At 48.1% G+C, this 17,681-nt stretch overlaps 1 protein-coding gene across 1 annotated transcript in view; it reads right to left on the bottom strand.

The window, feature by feature from the left end:
- Positions 1-786: 786 nt before the first annotated feature.
- CASP9 (caspase 9, apoptosis-related cysteine peptidase) overlaps positions 787-17,681 on the bottom strand; it is a 25,208-nt gene continuing 8,313 nt past the window's right edge. The window contains exons 4-9 of the mRNA XM_006866419.1: positions 14,726-14,902; positions 14,062-14,151; positions 12,781-12,928; positions 4,478-4,657; positions 3,125-3,234; positions 787-876 (exon numbers count right to left, since the gene is read on the bottom strand). Coding sequence (XP_006866481.1) covers positions 787-876; positions 3,125-3,234; positions 4,478-4,657; positions 12,781-12,928; positions 14,062-14,151; positions 14,726-14,902 — 795 coding nt within the window. The remainder of the gene's footprint in view (positions 877-3,124; positions 3,235-4,477; positions 4,658-12,780; positions 12,929-14,061; positions 14,152-14,725; positions 14,903-17,681) is intronic.

Below are 17,681 nucleotides of genomic sequence, written 5' to 3'. Positions count from 1 at the left end.
CAATCGGGCACAGGGAGGGAGTCAGGAGACCCGGATTCTGGCCAGGTCCCTCCACTGGATGCCATGTTCCCTTGGACAAGGACTTAACACCCCCATCACCTCCCTAGAATGGAATGGAGGTTAAATACACAGTGAGGAAATGTTTGGAAAAAGGCAAGAGGTACCTTTGTAAGGAAGAAGGGTTTGAGCAAAATGAGCAGGGATGGGCTAAAGAGAATCCATGTTCACCTAAGATTTATTTTGTAAGAAGATGACAACACAGGAAAAAAATGAGAAATGTTGAAAACATCATTTAGAATTCACAGATTAAAGTTCTTCAGACTCCAGTAGCACCAAGCCTGCTGATCGAAGACACTGGTTTCTTAAGTTGTCAAAAACTTAGTTCTCTAGCAGAGGCAAACTTTACCACCCCATTCCCATCCCCCTAGGGGACATTTGGTGATGTGTGGAGACATTTTTGGTTGTTACTACATGGGAAAACTCTACTGGCAGCTAATGGGTGGAGGTCAGGGATGTTGCTAGCTACCGTACAGTGCACAAGACAGCTTGCCACCACAAAGAAGTATCTGGCCCCAAATGCTCATAGGGTCAAGGTTGAGAAACACTGCTGTGCCTCAAGCACAGGTTCATGGGCCATGGTACCCTCAACTCCTCTTCCTCCACTGCTTGTCCATCCTTTGAGTCTAATTTGGAAGCCATTCCACACGCTAGGAGACCCTTGAGAGTGACAGCCACAATCCCAGGGACAGCCAGGCCTGAAGTGGGAAGGTAGGGGCCCAAGCCACATTAAGTTTTAAAGAAAAGTCTTTTCCGAAGGAAGTTGAAACAACCTGGCATCTGTTTGTAAATCCCTTTCTCTGAAACAGCATTTGCCACCTGTGAAGACACAAACACAAGGGGTCTGTGAGTTCTCGTAGTTGACTAAAAATTCACAAACGGGCTGCAAAGAATGTTCAAGAAATTACAGTTTATAGAGTAAAACATAATCCAGGTGTGATGCTGCAGGGTCAGCACTGGCCTGCTAACCACAAGGTTGACAGTTCAAACCCACCAGCCGCTCCTAGGAAACCTTATACAGGCTTGCTGTGAGTCAGAACGGACTCGATGGTACTTAACAGTAACAGAGCAAAACGGGGAGAGGTGGCTCTGTAGGATAAAAACTGAACTGCAATCCACAAGGTCAGCAGTTCGAGCCCACCAGCTGCTCTGTGGGAGAAAGATGAGGCTTTCTGCTCCCACAAAGATGTACAGCCTCGGAAACCCTATAAAGGGTTTTGATGAGTCGGAACCTACTCACCAGCACTTAACAACAACAACAACAACAACTGGGAGAAGGAAGGAGCCCTGTAGTGGATTGCTAACCACAAGGTCAGTGGTTCAAATCCACCAGCTGCTCTGTGAGAATAAGATGAAGCTGTCTGATTTCCAGTCTGTTTTGTCCTATAGGGTTGCTATGAGTTGACAGTGGTCTTGGGGTGAATGGGAAGTTTTTGGTTTAGGACCCAGTGAGTTTATATTGATAGTGGTGGAATGATCTGGAAAGGACAGTAAGAACAGTGGCACAGCATGAAAATTGTCAGCTAGGTCACCGAATTGTAAATGTGGAAGTTGTGTTGGTGAATGTTTCAAGAAACAAAAGTCATACCTATAACTGTTGTACTGGAGAGTTTAAAGAATTAAAAAATTTTTGAAATTCAAAACTCCTAAAATTATACTTAAAAAATGGTCAGAATGTTCATTTTTATGTTAAATAGATCTGACAACAATAGAAAATGTTTCACCAAGTTCAAATCCACAGGTTTGAGTGAAGAGAAGACAGGAGGTGAGATCAGGACCAGAAGCAGAATACCTGTCTGGCCCCAACGGCCCTGTCCCCTGCCCTCTGGGCCCAGGCTCACGGCTCGTGGTGCCCCCTTGGAGTTGTACCAGCTGTGGCCCTACACTTGCTCTTTTTCTCTCCTCTGCTCTGCTCAGCAAAGAATCAGAGCCTCCCCCGGATTCTAACCCATCAGCCCATCCTGTCCTGTGGCAGGAAATACCTGCGCAAAGCAGGAGGGAACCTTGAATGCTAATGTCCAAAGGCAAGGGTGAGGCTCTAGACCCCTGGTGGAGGCAACGGCTTAGAGTGGGGTTTTTACATAGGAGGCGCTGGGGCTCTATCAACACTCCTGCTGCAGTCTTCCAGGAGGCTTTCTGAGAGAAAGTCTACTAACAGGGGAGCCACGAGGATCAACAGTCCATGACACAATGGGGAGAGGGTGCCAGGATGGCCCCACCCTTCCTGGGAGCCATGCATGACCATGGAGCCATTCCAGCCTGGCCCTGTGGGCTTCAGAGGAGGTAGTAGGAATCACAATCCTGGAGATCCCAGAGGCAAAATGTCACCTTAGGTGTTCCATCTCATATTAAGAAGACAGACTCTCATGGCAAATCAGGGTACAGAAGCAGATGGGGTTTTTACTGTCTTTTATGTTTGAACTGTCGTGCTTCTTCATGTTGAGCCACTACCCTGCTAGCCCCCCACCCCCTGCCAACCTACCCTGAGGAGGACACCCTGCTCCTAGGATGCACTCCTGCCTGTAGGAAGACAGGCCTCACCCTGAGGAGGGTACCCCACTTCCAGCATGCACCCCCACTACAGGAAGACAGGCCTCACCCTGAGGACACCCCACTCCCAGCGTGTACCCCCCTCCCACAGGAAGACAGGCCTCACACTGAGGAGGACACCCTACTCGCAGTGTATACCCCCTCCCATAGGAAGACAGGCCTCACACTGAGGAGAACACCCCACTCCCAGTGTGTACCCCCACTATAGGAAGACAGGCCTCACCCTAAGGAGGACACCCCACTCCCAGCATGCACCCCCTCTCACAGGAAGACAGGCCTCACCCTGAGGAGGACACCCTACTCCCAGTGTGTACCCCCTCCCACAGGAAGACAGGCCACACACTGAGGAGAACACCCCACTCCCAGTGTGTACCCCCACTATAGGAAGACAGGCCTCACCCTGAGGAGGACACCCCACTCCCAGCATGGACCCTGTCCCACAGGGATACAGGCCTCACCCTGAGGAGGACACCCCACTCCCAGCATGCACCCCTTCTCACAGGAAGACAGGTCTCACCCTGAGGAGGAGGATCTGCAGATCTTCAGAGGCCGCCCACTGCTTAAAGATGTGGTCCAGTGTCTCAACATACCAGGAGCCATTTTTGGTGTCCCTCCAGGAGACAAAACCTTAGGGATGAGAAAGTCGGGACCTTGTCAATGGGCCCAGGCCCCACGGGTCAGCGCCCACCGTCTCACATCTAGCAGTGGCAGTCCACATCGTTGTGGCTCTGTCTACTCAGTGGTCCGAGTCCATCCTCACAGCCACTTGGCGCCTTTGGTTATGGTTCCCATCTTCCCAGCCAGGAAACCACTGTTTAGGAAAGACAGGTGGCTCTCCCATAGGTGCCAGCCACCTAGTTTAACCTCCAAGACAACCCCTGGGATACAGTTCTTTCCCCATTTTATTTATTTACTTATTTTTCATGTCAAATTCTTATATGGTCCACTACAAAAAAAAAAAAAAAAATCAAAACACCTACTGCCGTCAAAGCCAAATTAGACTCACGACCCAGCGTCATGCATTGCAGGGGAGAACTGCTTTCGAGGTTGTCCATGGCTGGGAGCTTGACAGAAACAGATCGACAGGACTTTCTTTTTATTTTTTATTCACATATATTTTTTTATTTCTCTTTGTATCACAAGGATGGAAGGCTCCCAATGTATTGTTTTAATGAAAATCAGTACATTTTCCCCATTCAAGTTCATGGAGAAAAATAAATAAATAAAAAAGATTTCAAATACTTTTTATCATATGGTCTGGGAAGTTTCCAATACACAGTAAAGAACTTAAAACAACAACTATATATATATATATATATGTTGTTGTTGTTGTTAAGTGCCGTCGAGTCGGTTCCGACCCATAGCGACCCTGTACAGGGTTTCCGAGGGTGTAAATCTTTACGGGAGTAGAAAGCCTGATCTTTCTCCCGTGGAGCAGCTGGTAGTTTCGAACCGCTGACCTTAAGGTTCACAGCCCGATTCGTAACCACTACGCTACCAGAGCTCTCTCTCTCTCTCTCTCTCTATATATATATATATAGGTTCCCCTGCTTATAAACTGAAATTTAGAACAATATATATTTTTTTTAATTTTATGAATCAGAAAAAAATAATAGGCTTATTTTCAATGAATTCACAGGCTAGTGCCCCATTTTAAAGATGAGGAGGCTGAGTGAGGCAGGGCAAGGCCCAGGGTGAGGCAGGTGAAGTGCATGAACTAAGAGCGCCTGCCTCTTTCAACGTCACTCCACAGGCAGCCACCTTGCCTCTCCCTGGGCTGGGCTCAGTCACACAGGTGGCCAGAGGTAGAACCAGGTCTCTTCTTAGCCACCACAGGACGGGTAGGAGGGCAAGTCTTCTGGCCACTCACCTGGGAATGTGGAGTAAGACACAAAGATGTCACTGGGTGTGGGCAAACTAGCCACGGCATCCGGCTGGTCAGAATCCCCTGGACTTTCCTGGAATGGGGCAGCATCTGACTCAGTGTTACTGCCAGATGCGCTGTCTTTGAGAGAAGCAGAGGCCACCGCAAACCCACGGTCTTTCTGCTCTGCAGGAAGTAGAAAGAAACATCAACCTGTCACCGAAACATAGACCAGAGCTCCTTTCCTCGATTCTTGGCGCCATCTAGCCTGTCTGCAGTCTAAGAACAGTCTGATTTTCTCTGGTGCCAGGGCCTCCAAGTCGGGCAGACATGACAGAAAACAGAAAACAGAGCTTTACGTCTTTATATGATAAAGTATCACATGTGTTTATGGATTGAATTGTGTCCCCTCCTCAAAGTATGTTGAAGTCCTAACCCCTACACCTGTGAATGTGACCTTTTTTGGAGGGAAATAGGTGTTTTTTAAAGGTGTTATCAGTTAACATGGTAAGCACTGGAGTGGGGTGGGTTCTAATCTAATCATTGTGGTGTCCTTAAAAAAGAAGAGAAGCGAGACACTCAGGGGGCAAGAAGATACAGCTACAAGCCGAGAAACACCCACAGCTACCAGAAGCTGAAAGAGATACAAAGGATCTTTCTCCAGAGCCTCTGGACGGACAAAATCCAGCCTGTAATTCAGACAACTAGCCTCCAGATGGTGAGACAGTAGGCTTCAGGTCTTGGAAGCCTGCCAATTCGTAGCATTTTGTTATAACAGCTCTACGAAACTAATACAATGCTCATTAAATAAAATTGGATGGAGAAAAAGAAGAAAGCAAAAATTTTACCGAAACAAGTTACAGGACAGTCTGTAAGAGTATGGACCATTTGGCATATATATTACAGATACATAATAGAAAGGAAGAAAAATCTGGAACACCACACAGCAGATGTTAGCAGTTGCTACTACTGAGTCCTTGTGTGGCGCTGTAGGATAAGCACTGGTGCTAACTGCAAGGTTGATAGTTCTAACTCAGCAGCCGCCCTTCAGAAACCCTATACTGGGTTGCAATGAGTCAGACCTGACTCAACAGCACTTAACAACAGCGACTTTCTTGGTTTTTAAATGAGCATTGAACGACTTTTGCGCTCAGGAGTCACGTGTTATGCCTACATTGGTCATTTTGTAGGGGGTGCTGTTTTAAACCAACCACATTTACAGCTCCTTTTCCGCCATCACACATTCAGTGTCAACGTCAGAATTAGGAGCAAATTGAAACGAAACCCATTCATCGTCGCACTGCTGCAAAGACGATGATGGCTGCTGACGGTCTGCTCAGCTCCTTCCGGTCTTCTCTCTGCTTGTTTTCACCTGGTTAGTAACACATGGCAGACTCAACTCATTGTGCTTTTTCCTCTTACTATGGCAGCGTGTACAGGGTCGCTATGGGTCGGAACCGACTCGACGGCACTTAACAACAACAACAACAATGGCAGCGTGAGGATTTCCCACAGGTCACTCCTGAGCCTTCTTTTGAAATCTTGGTTTATGACAGGATGATGAACACACACACATGTCCACACACAGATAGAGAGGCTTGAGGGGAAAAAGAGATGGGTTCTTCCATCTCAGGGTTTACAAGCCCAAACTGAAAAGGCTGTATGTCCTCAATCTCCATTGAGAATTGTATAAAAAAAGAGCCACAAAAAAGCTCATCCCTCTCTCTCTTTTGGTGGAAATACAGCAAGGAGAATGCTCCCTATACCACATAGTTTCCCTTTATGCAAAGGAGCCCTGGTAACATGACAGTTAAGCACTCAGCTGAAAGGTTGGTGGTTCAAGCCCATCCAGCGGCATCTCTGGAGAAAGAGCTGGCAGTCAGCTCCCATAAAGACTACAGCCAAGAAAACCCTATGGGGCGGTTCACTTCTGCCACATGGGGTCTCTATGAATCAGAACCAAGTCAACAGCACCTACCAACCACAGTATATCTTTCATGATAACCAAGGGGGGACATTTCTTAGGTTGCAAAACCAAGGCTGTTTCTCCTGAAAAATGTGGCTTCTGTCTTATGAAGGCCATGGTGGGTTTTATGAGGGGTCTTATCTGGCCTCAGCTGCAAAGACACATTTGAAGGGCAATGCTAGCAGGTATATAAGACCTCGCCATACATATTTCTGAGTACAAACTTACTCTTCTTTCCTTAGATTTCCTCTCTATTTTGTTCCACTACATCATTTGGTTTTCTTGTTGCTAGCTGCTATTAAGTTGACCCCTGACTTAATAGCAATCACATGCACCATGGAACATAACCCTGCCCAGCCCTACACTATACCCGTGATCAGCTGAAGATTGGACCCTTGTAATCCACAGGAGTTTCTCTAGCTGAGGTTCAGAAGTAGATCACCAGGACTTTCTTCCTAGTCTTAGTCTAAAAGCTCACCTGAAACCTGTTCAGCATCCTAGCAACACACAGGCCTCCACAGACAGATAGGTGATAGCTGTGCACAAGATGCACTGGATAAGAATCAAACTGGGGTCTCTTGCTTATATTTCTTAACGCTATCTCAGAATCAAAGGAGGCATGAGAAGCGTGCTAAATAATGACACAAAGTCACAAGTAACAGGATCCATGGGGATGTTTACCCTTCTGGCCTAGTAATTCCACTCCTGGAAATATACCCTAAGGAAACAATTCCATGGAGGCCAAAAGCTCTAGATGTATAAAGACATTTGTGGTTGTGTTAGCCAAAAACTGGGCATCACCTAAATGACTAATGTTCGGGAAATAGTTTGGTACTTTAGTGCATAATACTGAAATGAAATCTATTTCTTTTATTATCAAGTGATTTGAACTTGTGATTCCAAAGACTATGCAGATGTGGAAAAATGCTTACAGGATAATGGGAAATGAGAGAAGCAGACTGAAAGGCTGAAGGTTCAAGTCCTCCCAGGAGTCCCTTAAGTACAGCTCAGCAGTGTACTTCTGAAAAATCAGCCCCTGGAAGCCCGAGAGAGCACAGTTGTACTTGGACACATAGGGAGTTGCCATGGGTCAGAGTTGGCTCCATGGGCCTGGACCAACAGTCAGATGCAAAATGACATGCCTAGTAAGGTTCTGGTATGCTGGCGGTTTTTATTTCTTTACTTTTTAAGTTGTCATCTTTTCTGTCTTTTAAGTTTCAGTATTCAAACTCCCCAAAAGCAGCAGCAGTTCCAAGACAATAGCAGGGTCAGGGCAGAACTTGGGCCACACAGTGTGAACACAAACTACTTTTGGTCTCAAGACTTTAATACCTACATTGGGTATTTTCTAGTTGGTTGTTTTTAGCCACCATTTATGGCCTCTTCACTACCACTGGATATTAAATCTCAAACGAAACCAAACACAGTCATCTAGACACCACCCCAAAGACAACCATGGCACTAGTTACACTGTGGGGTACTAAAGGGGGGCCATGGAAAACAAGCAGCTAAAAAGAGCTCCAGTAAAAAGAAGGTAGGGCCTGGTTAACCAGCAGTATGACAAGACCTGGGGACTCCTAGGCCCAGGGACAGGGACATGGCCACAGAGGACCAGAGCGAGTGGAGTGTGAAGTGTCCCGCTGATATGAAGTGAGGGGAGATACACAAGAACACCCATACTTGCAGATAGTACCCACTTTACTTGGCTTCAATGGCTGGATGATCAGAACTCGACAAGAGAAAGAAAGAAGAGGAAAAAAAGAGTAATCTGCTACAATTTGATGAACCTAACCTATGCTTGTTGATGCAGTAGGTCAAAGAAGGGAACAAATCTTTACAGCCAGGGTCATTCCCACCCCCTTGGTACACAGGGTTGACAGAAATGGGCAACTTGGACATTGGCTATCTGAAATGGGGGGTCTACAAAGGCAAGAAGTGACTCGCTTACAAGCTTTCAGCAGGGAACCTAGTTCCAGAGGGTGTGGGGAAAGGTAGAATCTCCACTGATTGGTTTCCAACCTGCTGGATGGGGCTGATGAAAAGAGATGGGGATAAGACTCTTGTGGTTCAATAGGGAATGAATGACTGCTATCAGGACTGACTGTGAGTGTTGGAAAGGTAAAGGTAGACATTTTATAACAAAAGGAGGGGAGTGATTTATTTTTTAGTCCAGGAGCAGAGGTCCCTGGAACCATCAAGGGAGAAAAGCGAAGTGCAGGACCATATCCAGAGAAGCAGTGATGCCAGAGATGGAGATGAAGGCAGAGACCATGACATGGAAAGATGGAGTGGGAAACGAAATAAGATAGAATAAGATAGGATGAATGTAAAGCTACTGTTCAAGTGACAAAATTAAAAAAAAAAAAGAAGGCAGGGGTGGGAGTGGTTCCGTCAGGCAGGGCTCCTGAGGGAAGTCTTTCTGGGCGGTTCTGGTGACCCAGGTTCTAGTCAGGTGTGAAGGGAGAACAGTCTCGGTGGGAGAAATGGCAGGTGTTGGGCAGGCCCCTGGTCTAGATCCAAGATGGGAAACAGCAAGGACAGAGGGAGGCCACAGGCACCCAGGAGCACTCAGGGCCATCTGGAGGGACAGAGGCTGTTCTGGGCTCCCCTCCATAATACCACCACCAGTTACCATGGAGCCAACTCTGACCCATGGCAACTCCCTATGTGTCCAAGTAGAGCTGTGCTCTCTCGGGCTTCCAGGGGCTGATTTTTCAGAAGTACACTGCTGAGCCTTACTTAAGGGACTCCTGGGAGGACTTGAACCTTCAGCCTTTCCGTTAGCAGCCAAGCGCATTAACCACTTACACCACCTAGGGGCTTCAATAACAGCAGTTGTGATTGTTCTGTGAGTTTGGGTCAATTCCGACTCGTAGCAACCCTTTGTGACAGGGTAGAACTGCCCCATACAGGTCTGTAGGCTGTGGTGCTGTGGGTTAATGCGCTGGACTGCAAAGTTGGTTTGAATCACAAGGTCGGTGGTTCAAGCTCACCAGCTGCACCAAGGTGGCTATGGGTTGGAACCGACTCAATGGCACTTCACAATCACAGTCTTTATGGGGACAACTCACCAGGTCTTTTCTACCATGGGTCCACTTGTTGATAAATGCCGCTGAGACAGTTCTGACTCCTAGTGACCCTGTATTGGGTTTCCAAGGAGCGGCTGGTAGATTTGAACCATCAACCTTGGGGTTAGCAGTCCAGTGCTGATCCTACAGCATCACACCAGAAATCCATCAGGTGGATTCAGATCACCTATCTTTTGGTTACCTTTCGGTTTGTAATTGAGTGTTTAACCATGTGCCCCAGGGTACCTTATAGTAGTAACTGCCAACATATATTGACCTCTCACCCTGGAGGGCTGAGGTCCTGAAACTGCAGGTCATTTGTCAGCTTTCTTTCAACCAATGTGCAGGGACCAAGACTGTCCAGCTTCTGAAGCATCCTGCTGCATCTCATGGATACCCCGATCCTGCAGTGGGACCTTCTTAGATCTGTGAAAGCTTTCACATCTGCCAACTTTCTCAATTCATCACTTCTAGTTGCTTTCTTGGTAGGGATTCTGGAAGCTGCTGGAGGTCCTGGGAATGACCTGAGTGGATGGGGAAGAGGGGTCCCAGATATGAGTCTGGGATTCTGGGTGGGTCTGTCTGGACATCCTGGGGCCAGGGCAGATGAGAAATGCCTGAAGAAGGGACAGAGGCAAGCAGTGCAACTGCCAGTGGAAAAAGGAGATGGGACCACGGGACCAGAGGGGCATACAGAAAAAAAGAGATAGTGGGTTAGGTGTGTGAGCTAAGGCTTCATTCATGTGCCACTCCTCATTCTACAAATCAGATGTGAAGGCCTAGCCTACAGTGCAATGCATTTAGCAGAAATTTTATCTTAAAGAGCCTAGTTTATTCAAAGCTCCCCATCAGGCATCTTCCCAGAAGAGAAAGTCCACAATTGTGGTAGCACACGGTTGTGGTGTTCTGTCTTCTCCTTATGACCTCCAGGCTTTTGAAAAGGGATTGCCCCCAAATTAGTAGCTCATCATTGGAGGCAGCTGCTAGGCTTTGACCATGCTTTGTAACACAAGGACATTCCATACCAAATTCAGGTGCAGGTTTTTCAGCCCTGAGGCTCGCATGGCCTCTTGAGGAAGGGGTGGATAAGGTTTTTTCATCTTTTTAAATAACAACAGTGACTTTAAAAACAGCAACACAAAAGTCATCATGATCTGGGGCAGACCTTCTGAGACAGATAAATGACAGGACGCCCTGACAGAGAAAGTGGGCAGATCGCTCTTCTCCAGGTGAAGTAGCACCACCGTGTGGCGACAATGGTTAATACGCAGTCACACCGCCTGCTGGGCCAAAGCCGGAAATGCAGTTTAACCAACTCTAAAGGAGCTCTGGTAGCGTAGTGGTTATGAATCGGGCTGTGAACCTTAAGGTCGCTCCGCAGGAAACCCTGTATAGGGTCGCTATGGGTCGGACCCGACTCAATGGCACTTAACAACAACAACAAAGGTGGTGTCTTAATTTGTATTCCAACTTTCAAATCTTGCTGTTCCCAGTGAGTTTGTGTGTGTGTTGAGGGGAGGGGGAGCAGAAGGAAGAGAAGAGGGCTTGTTGTTAGTTGCCGAGATGATTTCCAACTCATACCCACCCCATGTGACAGAGCAGAAAGCACCCTCCCCCCCGCCCCCCCTTTAAGGGTTTCTAGGCTGTACTATTTACAGGAGAGTCCTGGTGTGGGATAACTCACTAAACCACGAGGTCAGTGATTCAAACTCACCAGCCACTTCTTGGAAAGCCTATACAGGGTTGCTGTGAGTTGGACCTGACTTGATGGCACTGAACAACAACAACAACATTTACAGGAGTAGATTACGAAGTCATGCTCCCTCAGGAGTCATTAGGTGGGTTTGAACCACCAACCTTTCAATTAGCAGCCAAGCACTTAACCATTGTGTCTCTTGTGCTCCTTAATGGGAGGAAGAGCGTCTATAAGTTTTGTTCATGTTGTTGTGATGTGCCGTCAAGTCACTTCCAACCCATAGCAACCCTGTATAGGGTTTCCGAGGAGTGAACCTCTGACTTTGTGGTCCAATAGATTATTTTTATATGGTTCTATTTCAAATTCAAATAATTAGAATCCACAATAGATACACCCTTCCTAGGAGCTCTGTGCTGGGCTGGGGCGCACACAGGCCTGTACCCCTCAAAGAGCTGGCTGTGTAATGGGCCTTCTCAACTCAAGGAGAAAGTGCTGCGAAAATACTGGCATATAGCACTGCCCAGTTCTCCTCATTCTCTGGGAGAGTGGACCAAGAGGCCGGGAGCAGCTACATCATTCAGGCATCCAACCCTTGAGGAGCTTAGGACATCAAGTCGATTCCAACTCATAGAAACCCTATAGGACAGAGCGGAACTGCCCCACAGGGCTTCCAAGGTTGTCCTCTTCACAGAAGCAGATTGCCTCAGCTTGCTCCAGTGGGGTGGCTGGTGGTTTCGAACCACCGACCTTTGCCTTAAACAACTGAGCCTTTAGCCACTGCACCACCAAAGGATTTGCTGGGACTGTTCTCAGCTTCCACTCTAATGTTCCACAACACCAAGAATTACAATGTTTCTCTCTTTTCCCCTTACCCTGTTAATTTTTTAAACATAATCAAGAAAGGGAAGTAGAAATGAGGTCCAAAGTCAATATATGGGAAGACTATACAAACAATCCTTAAATAGCCCTCAAATCGCCAGGAGCTGGGCCCTAACGAATTCAAAGGCCAATAATTCAATTCTTTTGGCTCTCTTTGAAGTACAGCTAGAACCTCCCTTTGGGAAAAAAGATGACGAGGAAAATAAAAACACAGTTTTCTTCTCTCCTCTGCTTTGTTTGGCCCCATCTTGTAATTGAATGAACCCATGAAACTACTGCAAATGGCACAGAAGACCAAAATCAAAACATCCAGCCAGCTGCTATCACGTCAGCTCTCCGATTCCTGGTGATCTCACATGCACCCGAGTAGAACTGTGCTCTGTAGGTGGCTGATTTTTAGACGTAGATTGCCAGCCCTTTCTTCTTAAGACACCTCTGGTGGACTCAAACTGCCAACCTTTTTGTTAGCAGAAAGAGCATTAATCGTTTACAACACCCAGGATCTCAGAAGACGATCAGCTTCAGAAGAGCGGACAAAAATACTCTAGCTAGATCGAGGTCAGGCCCTGTGGCCCACCATGACTCCATGTAGGACCCTCTAGCGGCCTACAGACCCAGTGAAGGTCTGGATGGAGAAGGAAGCTGGTGGCAGCTCCTTCCCCGCTGGATTCACCTGCAGAGAGGCAGAGTTGCTGCTTACCCCCACCACAGGCCTGGATGAAAAAGAGCTTGGGCTTTCCTCCCAGGCTGGGGCAGCCGGTCCCATTGAAGAGGTTCACAATTCTCTCGATGGCCACAGGACACCCATCTGTGCCATAGACAGCTCCCGGGAACTGGCGGTGAGTGGCCTAGAAAACCAAAAATCCTGATAATACAACCAAGAAGTTGGGGTAGGAATCCAACAGCCTTCTGGGGCTTTATGGGAGCCTAGCATCCCAGCTGGGGGCAAATGGTTGCTTGGAAGGGCTCTGGTCAGAATCCACTGCGGGAGTCTTAAACTCAGTGCCTCTAGGGGCCAGATGAGACAGGAGCTGATAGGACTACTCAGCTAGAGGATGCCAGGTGGCTCCTTCGGGACCAGAGTTTCTCAGAGTGGGTCCCTGGACCAGCAGCACCAACATCACCCGAGAACTTGTAGGAAATGCAAATTGCTGGGCCCACCCCACACCTCCTGCTGGCAGTGGGAACCAACAATCTCTGCGCTAACAAGTCTTCCAGGTGCCTCTCATGAAGACAAGCTTTGAGAACCACTCTCCTTAAACATTAGCGTGCATGAGAATCACCTAGGGCTCTTGTTAAAGTACAGCTTTGGAGCCGGAAGGCCCAGGATGGGGCCTGGGAGTCCCAGGTGATAGCGTTTCTGCCGATCCAGAGGCTCCTCTGTGAGAGAAAGGGCCATGGAGATAGCTACCCCAACAGCAGGCCGAAGTCGCGTTGTGAGCTGCTCACCTGCTGAGGTAGGTCTCTTGTGTTCTGTTTTGTTGTTCCCAAGGGAAGTCAGAAATCCTAGCTTTTGTGTGATATTACCCAGTTTTGAAGCCACTGTGCAAAGCAGAGGGGAAAAGTAGACTACAGGCCCTAATTTGTGACTTCTGATCTAGCCAACCCCCTCAACTTGAGAGATGAGGAAACTGAGGCCCAGGAAGGGGTAAAGAAGGGCTAGGCCACAACACTGGCCTAGTCCAGAGAGGGCCCAGTGCCCAGCAGGGAGTAGAGGCCGGGGACAGGAACTGAGAACTCTGGACACAATCCAGGAGTCGGGGCTCCGTAAGCACAGCTTGTCTCCTCCCTCCCCCTCCCAGATAGCTTCTCCCAAGAACACCACCCCACCCAGAAAGAAGCATCCAACTCCTCCTCAGACAAACAATGGGGGAGAGGGCAGGACCCATGCTCAAGGCTCACAAAGCCAACGGTGTTTGGGACACAGGAGGGGGCGAGGATCCTGTACAACCGCTCGGCTCCCGTCCCCGAGCCCACCTACCTGACAGCCATGGGAGAGAATGACCACCACACAGCAGTCTAGGGCACCGTGGTCCCTCTGTGCCAGCTCCATCAAAGCCAGGAGCATTTCCTGAGAGAGAAGGGTGATAAGGGCCGAGGAGTCAGGTTCCCATTCTTAGCCTGCTGGGCATGTAAACAGCCCAGCCAAAGGCCTGGGCACAGCCCTTTCCTGCTCCTGGAAGAATGACAGTCACAGCTGTCTAAGTGGCACCAGGTGCCATCTTCATTTAAACCCCCATAACAACCCTGTTGTTGTTGTTGTTAAGTGCCGTCGAGTCGGGTCCAACCCATAGCGACCCTGTATAGGGTTTCCAAGGAGCGACTGGTGAGCTTGAACCACTGACCTTTCAGTTCAAACGGCTTTGCAGTCTGGCACATCTACCCACAGCGTCACCCCAGGATTCCACAACAAACCTAAGAGGAGGGAATTACTACTACTCCCTAGATAAGGACGTTAAGGCACAGAGAGGTCACCCAGAATGGAACTGAGAGAGCCAGTCCTATCTGAGGTCTATCTTAGTCTGGAGCCTGACCTTGTAACACCACTGAATCCACAGTCCTATAAGCATCAGGGTCGTCTTGGGGTTCCTTGAGGACACTGCCCCACCCAGTCCCTCACCCCTCTCCACAGGCAGGGACTGTACCTTGGCGGACAGGTCACACTTCACCTCCACCGTGAAATGCAGCAAGCGGAAGCGTTTTTGCAACTTGTCACAGTCAATATTGGAGCCAGTGCGGGTGCTGAGATTCGACTTGAGGCAGAAGTTCACATTGTTGATAATGAGGCAGTAGCCACAAGGGTCAGCGTCCATCACGTATGCCTGTCCAAGCACAGGGACCAGTGTGAACCTTGGGTCTCTCTCACTGCATTCCTCCAGAGGGCAGGACCCCCAGTTTTTAAGCAAGAGGCTGACAGTCTTCAGAGGTCAGCATTCCAGGGCAGAAGAGAGCCGAGTGCAAAACACATTGGTGTCAGCTCTCTGTGTTAATTATACATTGAACTGTGTCCCCCAAATAGGTGTCGGAATTCAAACCCCTATACCTGTGGATGTCATCCTGTTTAGAAACGGTTCTTTGTCATATTAATGGAGTCCTGGTGTGGCACTGTGGGTTAGTTCACTGGGCTGCAAAGTTGATTTGAACCACAAGGTCAGTAATTCAAGCTCACCAGCCACTCCTCAGAAACCCTATACAGGGTGGCTATGGGTTGGACGGCACTTAACAACAACAACAACAACAACAACAGCAATTCTTAATAGCAAAGAAGCTCTGGTCACGTAGTAGATTATGACTTAGGCTGCTAACCACAAGGTCAGCAGTTAGAATGTACTAGCCTTGCTGTGTGAGAAGGATGAGGCTTCCTGCTCCTATAAAGATTTACAGCCTCGGAAATTATATACAGAATCACTATGAGCCAGCTATGTGAAGCCTGGACAGTGAATAAGGAAGATGGTAGAAGAATTGATACCTTTGAGTTGTGGTGTTGGAGGAGAATACTAAAAGTGCCATGGACTGCCAAAAGAACCAACAGATCTGTTTTGGAAAAAGTGCAGCCAGAGTGCTCCTTAGAGGCCAAGATGGCCAAACTTCGTCTCTCATACTTTGGACATATTGTCAGGTGGGTACAGTCGCTGGAAAAGGATATCAAGCTTGGCAAGATGGAGGGTCTGGTAGTGTAGTGGTTACAAATTGGGCTGCGGACCACAAGGTCAGCAGTTCGAAACTACCAGACGCTCCGCAGGAGAAAGATAAGGTGGTCTGCTCCCGTAAAGATTTACAGCATCGGAAACTCTGTGTAGGGTCGCTATGAGTCGGAACCGACTCCACAGCACATAACAACAACAACAAGATGGAGGGTCAGAGAAAAAGAGGAAGACCCCCAACGAGATGGATTGGCCAGGTGGCAGCATCGATGGACTCAAGTGTGGCTATAGTAGTGAGGTTGGCCCAGGATCGGACTTTGTTTTGTTCTGCTGTGCATAAGGTCGCTATGGATCGGTACCGACTCGATGGCACCTAACAACAACAACGAATCAGAACTGACTCCACAGTGCACAACTACCACTACCACCACTCTTAATAAATAGGGAGTGGAAAACTTGTAAGAGCCAGAAAAATAAGGCAGCCCCATCGAGTTCCAGCTCTCCAAGCTTTCACTGTACCAAGGGCAGCACAGATCCAGGAACAAGCACATACAAACTGGGGAGAAAGGAGATGCAATGTGAAGCTTACCAAGCAACCAGGAACTGCAAGAGACAAGGTTCTGCCCCAGAGCCAACAGAGAAAGGAGCCTTTCCCAATAGCCGATGTCCTGAATTTAGACTTCTAGCTTCCAGAACTATGAGAACATGAATGTCTGTTCTTTAAAGCCACCCCTGGTGGTGTTTCTGTTACAGGCTACTATGGCAAACAAAACTTGGTGTAACTTGCCAATAGCTAAACTTCAGAGACAAGTTTAGCTCCGATCTCAGAATTTAGTATGGGAGCTGCTAGCTTAGAGATCCAACACTCCTAACATTCGCTCAAAACACCCGTCACCAGGCCAGCTGTCCTGAGCAGAGGTGCTCCTGAGAATAAGGTCCACAGTCTCCTGCCCAGGCCCATCCCCGGGATGTCCGAGGCAGCTCCCTCCCCACCCTCAGCAATGCTCTCTCACAGCACAGTATGTGTTACCATCAAGGCAGCTGGACTCAGGGTGACCTTGCGCAGAGCAGAGGTCCTGCATCACATTCATGATCAATGGTATGTTTGAGTCCATTCCTGTGGCCACTACGCCAGTCCATCTCACTGAGGGTGTCCCTCATTTTCACTGACCAAAGGAAGCAAAAAGAAGAAGTCTTGATATCCTCACTTTGAGAGAGCGTCTGGATTTCTTTCTTCTCAGACAGACTGTTCATTCTGGCAGCCTATAGTCTAGTCAATATTCTCGGCCAATACCACAGTTCAAATGCATCAATTCTCTGTCTTCCTTTTTCAATTACCACTACTTACATATGTTGTTGTTGTTGTTGTTGTTAAATGCCATCAAGTTGGTTTCGACTCATAGCAACTCTGTATAGAGTTTCTGAGGAGTAGCTGGTGAGTTTGAACCACCGACCTTACAGTTAGCAGTTCAATGCTTATCCAACAGCGTCACACCAAGATTCCACATAGATTTATATATGTATTTGTGCAGTCATTTGTTTAACTTGTCTTTAACACACACTACAGGTAGTTCCACAAGGGTTTGAAACATACGGCCTGGCTCCTGGATGTTCTCAGCACAGAACCCAGGGCCAGCACACAGGAGTCACCCAATAAGTATCTATAAATGGACACCACACTCAATTCTGAAGCTTCGCCCCCCTCTCCCACCCCTGGTGAAGTCCAGCCCCTAGAATTTTATAGACGAGGAAAGAACAGGTTGGCCAATTTGCTGCAGGCAGTGGGAGGACTAGAAGCCTGGCTCTGCCTGGGCTGGGGCCCCTGAGTCCCCTGCGTTCCCAATACACCTGCAGGGAAGGGCCTGAGGAATAGATAGTGTAAAAGCCCCAAGTCACAATACACCTGTGGGGAAGGGCCTGAGGAATAGATAGTGTAAAAGCCCCAAGTCACAATACA

Source organism: Chrysochloris asiatica, unplaced genomic scaffold (assembly GCF_000296735.1).
Source record: "Chrysochloris asiatica unplaced genomic scaffold, ChrAsi1.0 scaffold00090, whole genome shotgun sequence".
In the NCBI taxonomy this organism is placed as follows: domain Eukaryota; kingdom Metazoa; phylum Chordata; class Mammalia; order Afrosoricida; family Chrysochloridae; genus Chrysochloris; species Chrysochloris asiatica.
Note: the sequence above shows the minus strand (reverse complement) of the source record. Positions and strands in the feature narration are given on the sequence as shown.